Here is a 9,507-nt window from a genome sequence, read left to right as displayed (position 1 = left end):
ACCAAAGTGCCGCCCTTGACTTTTCCCCTCTCTCCCCTTTTCCCCGCCCCTGGAGCAGCTCCGATCCCTCAAACTCCCGGAGCTCCCTCTGCTTCCTGTCCAATAAATCCCAGGAAAGAGGAACCCGGCGTGACCCCAATCCAGCCACATTCCCGCGATTTACAAGCGGAATAAATCGAACTCCGCAGCTCCAGTGGCTCCGCCCCGGCTCTCACGGATCCATCCATCACCTCCAACACCTCGGAGCTGCCACTGGAGCTTTGGGAAGCTGCAAAAATCCGGGAGTGAGACAAGACAGGGAGAAAAACCAGGGAAAAAAACCTTAAAATCAGGAATTCGGCAAATCCTGAGACGCTCCACAAAAATCCTGACTTCCCAAACCCGGGAAGCTCCCTGGGAAAGGAGCAAGAGGGAAGGAGGGGTGAAAAACTCTGGGAGAAAGGGGAGATTTCTGGGGATAAAAAGAAAAGCTGGGATATTTCCGCCCTTCCCTTTCCCTCCGAGGTTTCTCGGAGCATCGTTCGCTCCGGAGCAGCAGCCGCTCCCGCTTCCCTCCTCGCAGGGGGGATTATGCAAATCCAGCCCCAGCTCCCGGGAAATTGGGTTAATCCAATATTACCGAGTGGAAAAGGGAAGGGAAAACCTGGTGGAGATGGCGGCACCAGCAGAAAAAAAATTCCTGCCTAAAATAAGAGGGAGACGAAGCTGATCCCAAGCTGGAATTTTGGGTTCGGGGCAGGTTTGGGGTTCCGTTCAATTCCTGAATCCCCGTCGGGAATTTAGGGATCCATCTGTGAATAATGATAGGAAAATCCATCCTGGATTCCATGGAAATGTTCCTGTGCACTCAGCACATTCCAACAGCTGGATTTGTATCCATCCTTTCCCTGTTTATAAACCTGGGAATGGAGGGGAGCTTTAGGGAAGCTCCATGTTCAGGAGAGGATGGGAAATCCAAGGAAAAATATTCCCAGCTGCTCCATCTGGCACCACCCAGGGCTGTCTTTGCCTCCTCCAGGAGTTTTCCCTGGAAAACCTCAGGTTTCCTTGGATAAAGCCGTTTGTGGTTGGCAGCTTATCCCAAATTTCTCTGGAGAAAGCTCAGGATTGGTGGAGCTGAGGCTGGATCAAGGCTTGGGAATGATGTTCCAGGGGCAGTTTCATCCTCCAAATCCTTCCTTTCCCAAATAAAACCGAGCTTCAAATCCCCCCTTTCCCAAATGAAACCATGGGATGAGGCTCCCCTTTCCCAAATAAAAGCAACATCCAAATCCTTCCTTTCCCAAATAATCCTGGCCTCCAAATTCCCCTTTCCCAAATAATCCTGGCCTCCAAATTCCCCTTCCCCAAATAATCCTGGCCTCCAAATTCCCCTTCCCAAATAAAACCAGGGTCCAAATTCCCCCATCCCCAAATAAAACCAGGAGCTTCCCACTTTTTCAACACCCCAGATTCCCAAAGATTTTGGGAACAGGGAAAGTTTTCTTTTCCAAAGCTCTACACAAAGAGCCCCAAATCCCGCATATCCCAAATTTTCCTGATTCTTCCCCTTTTCCCATCATTTCCCACCCCCTGAGCTCTTGGCAGAGCGGTGCCAAGCTCAGCTCCGACCTCCAAATCCCATCCCAGCCCAGCCATCCCTAAATCCAGCTGGCATCCACCCCAAAACACCCGGAAAAATTCACCCGGAGCCCTCTCCACCATCCCTCATCCATCCCTCCTCCCTCCCAGCCACATTTTCCGAGGCCGCCTCCCTCCTCCCTGGAATTGATATTCCCATCAGCCGGAGCTCCGTCTGCTTTTCCTGCCTCATACAGCCTTGACCTTCTGTTCCCGAGGCTCCGCGTTCCCATTCCCGAGGCGTTGGAGCTCACCCGGTACCAGACGATCTCCCGCATTTTCCCGTCGGTTTTGAAGTTGCATTTCAGGGTGACAGCGTCTCCCACCACCACCGGGGGCAGGGGCTCGATGCTGACGGTCAGATAACCTGGAAAAGTGGGGAAAAAAGGGGCAGGAAAAGAGAGATGAGCTCCAGGGAAGTTTGGAGAGGGAATTCAATCGCTGTTTCCCAGGAATTTTAGGGACTAACGCCAGGGAAAGCCCTGCTGAGTCCCCTCACGGGGGTGGATTTGGGCCGCCCTCAAAGATCCCCAAAAAAGTCCAAATTCAAGGAGATCCTTCCTGAATTCCCAAAATCCCGCTGCAAATTCCCGTCCTTCCCCCCAAACTTCTGGCTTTGCCTTGAGCTCTGTTGTCTCTCCCCATTCCCTGCCCTGTGCTTCCAGAAAACTTCCCAAATTCTCCATTCCCGATGGGAATGGCTCCAACAGCTTCCCCAGAGGATGAACCATCCCCATCCGGGATTCCAGCTCCTCACAGCCGGATTCTGAATCCATCCTCGAGCCTGAGGGAAGAATCGGAGCCTGGGGAGATCCATCAATCCCTCTTCTCCCTCTTTTCCCTGGATTTGTTGGGAAATCAGGAGCAGGGAATTGCATTCCTGGTTTATTTTCCTGCCTTTCCCGCCGCTGTTTGGAATTGATGAGCCTGGCAAATCCCGGCTTTTCCTTGGCATCCTTCCCTGTTTGACACCAGGACATCCCAAAGAAAACTCTTCATCCACTCCAAATTCCAAATTTTTTCATTTGTTTTTTAATCCCTCCTCACACCAGGCGGAAAAACAGCCGGGAAAAAGTCCGGGAAACAGGAGCAGCTTTGGAAACGGGGCCGGAAATCAGAGATTTCCCCCTGAGAGGGGAGAAGGTGAATTCCCAGGAATTTTTTTGCGCCTCCCGGGCGGTGATCCGAGGCTCAGCATTCCTTGTAAAACAACTCGGAGGTGTTTGTGCCATAAATCCCAGGCACGACCTGCGGGAGAACACGCTCCGGGAACACGTGCCGGCTGCGGCAGCAGGGCAGCGTGGCCTGGAATATTGAACACCGGGAAAAAAAACCTGGAAAATCCCGTTTTGCGCTGCTTTTGGGGGGCTGCGGGAACAGCTCTGCACAAGGAAATACGGGGGGGGGAAAAAAGTGGGATTTTGGGAATTTCTGGGGGTAGGTTAAATCCCTTTTCAGCCCCAAATGATGCTTGGAGTGAGGGAATTTTGATGGTGCATCCCGGAATCCTGGTTTTCCTCACCCAAATCCTGGCCAACATTCCCTGCCCGTGGGGAAAGCGCCTTTCCGGCCTCTCCCTGCCCGTCCAGGGTTTATTTTTGTTCCTAAAGCAGGGATTAAATCCCTGCGACTGCCAAGGCTGCGCGAGGGCCCCTTGGATTCGGGGCTGTGCCGATGGAAAAGGCAGGAATGGGAGGAGGAGGAGGAAGGAGGGAGGGAGGAAGGGCAGCCGAGGTTTCTCCGGCTGCCCCGATTCCCCTCGCTCGGCTTTTGACATTTCCGAAGGCCGGGATGAGCAACAGGCACGGAAAACCAGCGGGGGGATGAGCAAATCCTTGGATCCGCCCCAAGGAGACGGGGATGGAGCCTCCGTGCGTGCGGAAAAGCTCTGCCTTTCCACGGAGCCTCCGGCTGGGATCGCGGCTCCCGCCTGCCCCGGATCAACGGGAGATTAAAGAGAGCCGGGGCAAAGCTGGAGCAAAGATTGGATTTTCCCTCCTGTCCGTGGAGATCTGGGAGTTCAGAGAGAGGAATTCCCAGGTGTTTTCCAGCCCCTTTCCTGCGTTATTCCCTTCCAGACCTGCACACTTCCATGGGGAATGGAGCAATCCCCATCCCAGTCCAGCCGCTGTGGGAATTGGGATTTTCCTCTGGTCCATGGGATCCAGGAGTTCCCAATGCAGCAATTCCGGGTGTTTTCCATCCCTTTCCCATTATTCCCTTCCAGACCCGGAGTTCCCATGGGAAGCGGAACCATCCCCATCCCTGTCCAGAGCAAAGACTGGATTTTCCCTCCTGTCCATGGAATCCAGGAGTTCCCAATGCAGCAATTCTGGGTGTTTTCCATCCCTTTCCCCACATTATTCCCTCCCAGCCCGGTGCACTTCCCTGTCAAAGGGATCCATCCCCATCCCAGTTCAGCCAAGGTTTTTGGTGGTGTTTGAACCATTCCCTGATTTTTGGTGGATTTTTCATTTCCGAGAGAGCCGAGTTTGGGATGGCCCCGGCCACTCCCACGCAGCAAACCCATCCATCCGAACATTTTTCCAAGGAAATCTCTCTCCAATCCCATCTTCTGGGTGGCCAAAATAAAACCAACCCCAAAATGGGAATTTTTTCCCCTCTCTGCTCCCTCCACGTGCTGGAAAACCACTCGGAGCTGGCATTGGGAGCAGCTTCCACCTCTGTTCCTGGGAATTCTGGCTTGGCTGGGCTTTAAATCCCGATATTTGGTCCCTAAAAACACCACAGGGATGCTCCCAAGCTTTTCCTGCATGGAAAAGACAGAGCTCCAGGATTTATTGTTCTGCTGGGATGAGGATCCCATGGAGAGCCAATGCTGGAGCCCCAGCTGGGCCTGGAAGGGACAGGAAAGGGAAAATCCGAATGTCCCAAGAGCATCCCTGCTCAAATCCAGAGCAAAACCAACCCCAGAAGTTGCAGAAAATAAGGAGGGAGAGGGAAACAGATGCCGAGTCCCCACAGGAGCCGGCCAAGGATGCGTGGAGGGGAGGGGGAAAACCGGGAAAACAAAGGCAGGCTCTGGAAAATCAAGCAGGAATCCAGATGGAGCCGTCCGGACCCCGCTGCTCGGCCGCGGCTGACGCGCAAATCCCATCCCTCATCCTCCCCTTCCCTTCGCTTCCCGACAGGGAGCAACTGCGAGGTGTCAGCGCTGCTCCCAAGCCTCCCTCGGCTCCCTGGGTTGTTTTTTTTCGGGATTGACCGAGGAGAACAAAGCGGCGGTGACGGGAACGGCTGGGCGGGAAGAGCTCTTCCGAAAGGGCTCCAGAGGAGAAGCCCATCCCAAATTTCTGTCATCCCTTTATCAGCGTTCCCTTCCCAGCCTCGCTCTGCTTCCCCTTTGCTCTTTTCAATCCGAGATCTTTCCGGAGAAAGCCGGGAAGGCCTCCCCCGGCTCGGATTCAGCCCTCTGGAAATTCATCCCTCTGATTAGACGGCAACCCTGGGGAGGAGAGGATATTTTTGCTGGCAATCGCTGGGAATTCTGGCGCCGTCCGGTTTGAGGGGGATTAAAAAAAAAAGGGAAAAGGGAAGCGGGGGGAGGAGAGGGGGAAGGGAGGGATAAAGGAAATGTCCTTTGAAATCGGGAGTTGTGTGTCCATAAAGGAGAACATCGGAACGAGCTCAGCGCTTCCAATCACAAAAGAGCTCCCAGGGATGAGGCAGGAATTGCTCCAGCCCTGGAAGTGTGGGATGCTGGACAAAAATCCCATTTCCAGCCCTTGAAGTGTGGGATGCTGGACAAAAATCCCATTTCCAGCCCTTTCCGGCATTCTGTGGGGATCTCTGCCCACAAACGCTGCCGGACACTCCATGGGAATGGCCAGGGATGAAGCACAAGAGGCCGGAATCCCTCAGGGGTTCCTGGGAATTAAATGGGTGGGAATGTCCCAAGGAAAAGCCTTGGAGTGATGGAGCCTTCCAAGAAATCCCAGCAGCTCAGCGAGCCCTTTCCACATCTTCCCCTTTGGATTCCTTCCAAAAGGAAAAAAATTCCTTCCAAAACGGAAATCCAGGATTTCTTTACAGAGATCGCCCAGTGCTCTCATTCCCGGATTTCTCATCCCCCAGTGCTTCCCAAAAATCCGACTCCAAACCGATGGAATTCTGGAATTGGATTGGAAGGGACCTTCACGCTCATCCCGTTCCATGGGCAGGAGCTCCTCCCTTTATCCCAGGTTTCTCCAAGCTTGGACAAATCCCAGGGTGGGGCAACCTCAGCTGAGGATGGATTTTCCCCCTTTCCACATCCCCAAAATCCAACCCATCCTCATCCTTTTAGGGATGGTCCTTGGAAGCGGTGGCAGATCCGAGCGGAACGGGAGCTCGGGATGGAGCCGGAGGAGCGGATTCTTGGGATCCAGCGGCTCCATCCCCTTCTGGAATATCCCCAGCATCGTCAAGGAGCCGGTGACAACACGAACACCTCCTCATTTTAATTAGCCAGTGATTAACGAGGCTTATCCATAATTCCCTCCCATTCCTCCACCTCCCTTTTCCAAGCCAGCGCTGGGATGGGATGGGAAAACCGGGAGGGAAGAGGAAATCAGACCCCAGCACTCCCTGAACCGGCGGACACCCTGCAATTCCCAGGATTTAAGGAGAGCAGAAGTTTTGCCCCTTGAGATGGGATCTGAAGGGGTGCAAACCCCCCTGGAAAAATCCAGGAGCGCTCCTGCAGATTCCAGGGACGGCACCTCCGGATCCGCGAGAAGCGAACGCGCCCCGACCGGCGGCGCTTTGCGACATCTTGTCCATGAAAAATTCAGCAGCTCCAGTTGTTCCTGGGAACGCAGCAAATTCCTTCCTGCTCCCTTCCCGGCTCCGGCCATGCCTTATTTATGACATTCCAGGACAATTTTCAGTCGGAATATGATGCTGCCTCTCCTTGTTAACCCGGGAAGGCTCCGAGGGTGAAGAATTCCCGGCTGGCCCCATCCGGAGCGGTGGAATTTTGCTGAATCCGGAGCTTTTCCTGCGCTGGGATTTGATTTTTTATTTAAGCGGGACTAAGCGTTTGGCACGGCTTTAACGGCAGCCAGGGAATGGGATGTGACAGCCGGAGTCGGCACCGTGCTTCCAAGGAAAATGGGCCTTTGGGAAGCAGGAAATATGGATCGGAGGAGCCTTGTGCTGAGTTTTCCTTGGATATTCGGCTTTTCTTCCCAAAAATCCACCAGCTCAGTACCAGAGGGGTTAAACCTCCCCAACCCCTCCAGCGCCTTCCCAAAAGTCATCCCGGGTTTTGGAAAAAGGGTGGCGTTCCCTAAAATAAACCCAGGAAAGTTGGCGTCACCCCCGGGTTGAGGAGGAGCCCGGCTGGCAGGGAGCAAATGGCATTAATCCCGGAAAATGGGATATTAACGGGCCGAGCAGACAATTAAGAGCCGGTAATTAAAATTCCTCTTCCCTCACAAACATCTCATTAGGCGCCGCTTCCCTCCCTCATTTCCATAAGTGGGAGGGAACGATTCCGCAGCTGGATCTGGAATTGTTCCTCAGGGGCGGCTGCTGGACCAAACCAGCTCCTCGGTTTTTAGGGATTGGGAGAAAAATGTTTGGAATGAGCAGGGGGATGTCCAGGCCACGCTTTGGGCCCGTTTTTCTCCGATTCACGGGATGCGTTCCCTGCCGGATCCCGTGGGTGCTTCCCGAGCCTCCTCAGCTCTTTGTGATGGGAATCAATGGTTTGGATCGATCCTTGGGATCAATCCTTGGGATCAATCCTTGGGATCGACCCTTTGGATCAATCCATGGGTTGGATTTGGCCTCTCAACCCCTTTTAAATGAAGATGAAGTGAGGGAAGCGCTTCACGCCGGGGCCGCATTCCGCGGGCGAAGCAGGTGGGAATTACGGAACGATGGAATTTTATGGATTCATTTGGCCCGGAGAAGCTGAGGCTGCTCCATCCCTGGAAGTGTCCAAGGCCTGGTGGGGCTTGGAGCAGGTTGGGATAGTGGGAGGTGTCCCTGTCGGTGGCAGGGAATGGGATGGGATTCAAGGTCCCTCTGATCCAACCCATTCCATGATTCCCGATTTTTATAAAACATGGATAAAACCAACCCCAAAACCCAGCTTCCAAGGATTCCTAAATCCAGTCGAGATGGAATTTTTAACCACTGTCTAGCTTCCCTTTTTCCCTTTAAATCCCAGATTCCTCCTGAGGCAAATATCCCAAAGAAAAGATATCCCAGGATATCCCAAAATTCCCATGGGAAGCATCCCCAACACCACCCGAGGGCTTCCCGAGGATTGACACCGGTGGATCTTCAGGAAAAATCCATTTTTGGGCTGGTTTTCTCCTCAGGATGAGCTCCTGAGTCACTTTGACCTTCCGGAGGGGTGGGATCGGTTCTTTCCAGCTCCCAGATTCCAGCGGCTCCGGAAGCGGCAGAGAAATGAGGAACAAGATCCAAACGGGCTAAAAACATCCCAAACATTCCGGCTCCGTGGGATTTTCATCCCCATCACCTCAGCATGAGAAATGATTTCAGATGGAAAAGTTTTGGCGCTTTGGGAGTGGAAAGGCCACGGGAGATTTGGGATTTGGGAGCTTCCCGATGCTGCCGTGTTCCATCTCTCCAATTCCAATCTCCGTCCTCTTTCCCTGTTGTTTCTTTCCCACAAGGACTCGGGTCCAGCTCTCTCCGTGCCCAATAAATCCCAGGAAAACTCCAGCGTTTTCCACCTTCGCCTCACGCCTCCGGACAAACGAATCCGGGTGGGATTGAGCTGTCGGAATCGGCTCTGTGGCTCGGGCACGGGCTGGAATAAATCCTCCAACATCTTCATCCGGCTTTTTCCAAGCTCCTCGGAGCCGTTCCGGCTCATTGGAGCACAGGATGAGGGAGCCCGTTCCTGGCTCGGCGTCGATTTCGCGCTTGTTCGACATCTCCGGCACAAATCCACAGGGAACGCGGCGTTCCAGGAAAAAGATGGATGTTGGGAGGGAAAACCGTGACGGCTCTGGCTGGAGGGAGCCCAGGCCCTGCTACAAACTCCCGGAACGGCCTTGGAATCGTCGTTTGGATGTTCAGGGGACCCCCTCATCCTGAAAATCCGGGGATTTCCTGGATACTCAGAGATGTAATTCCACAGTGGGTCCAAGTGGCTGGAATTTCCAGCTCTTTTTCAGCAGTCAGGGATGCTGGAAAAGTCAGGATTTCGGGATGGAAGCAGGAAAAACAGGGTTGGAGGGAAGAGACAGCCACCAGAAAATCAGGATCGGTTGGATTTGGGAAGTATTTCCCTGGGATGGATGGGAATTATCTTCTGTTTGGGACAAAATTCCAGCACCCTCAAAAGCGAATCCCCCTGGAAGAGAATCCCTCTCCATGAAAACACACAAAGAAGCATCCAAGACCCTTCCAAGACTTGGGAAACCCCTCCCAATCCCAAAACTCCTTAAATCAACTCTGTCAAGGCGCAGCCGGTGTGGAAAAGATGGATTTTCCAAGCCCAGGCCGCTTATCAGCGGGAATGTGGTGGCTGCATTGATATTCCCAGTGATTTATTGGATTTGATCCCCCTGCCCGCACAGCCTGGGAGCGCAGGGCCGTAAATCACGCGTGGAATATTTATCTCCGGACGGGAATGACGTTTAGGAGCTTTTACCGAAGTGCTGGGAAGTTTTATTTATAACTTTTCCCCCCCTTTTCCACTTCCAAGGTTTCCATGGAATCCCTCGGCCTCCCGGCGGTGCTGGAGGGGGGAATATTTTATCTCCACGTCTTCATCCCACTGATATTCCCATAAAATGAAATGTTGGACAATCCGCTGGAGCTCCCGCGGCTGCTCAAAGCGGTCGTTGGGATTTTGGGAAGAGTTTGGGATGGGTCAGTGGGTTGGGATTTTGGGAAGAG

At 53.5% G+C, this 9,507-nt stretch overlaps 1 protein-coding gene across 1 annotated transcript in view; it reads right to left on the bottom strand.

Annotated features, from left to right (window-relative positions):
- The window catches only part of IGSF21 (immunoglobin superfamily member 21), a 31,685-nt gene that overhangs the window by 10,917 nt on the left and 11,261 nt on the right, over positions 1 to 9,507 (bottom strand). The window contains exon 3 of the mRNA XM_033519356.1: positions 1,875 to 1,987. Within this exon, the coding sequence (XP_033375247.1) occupies positions 1,875 to 1,987 (113 nt within the window). The remainder of the gene's footprint in view (positions 1 to 1,874; positions 1,988 to 9,507) is intronic.

This window comes from Parus major, chromosome 21 (genome assembly GCF_001522545.3).
Source record: "Parus major isolate Abel chromosome 21, Parus_major1.1, whole genome shotgun sequence".
NCBI classification, from domain to species: Eukaryota; Metazoa; Chordata; class Aves; order Passeriformes; family Paridae; genus Parus; species Parus major.
This window is presented reverse-complemented; position numbering and strand designations above follow the sequence as displayed.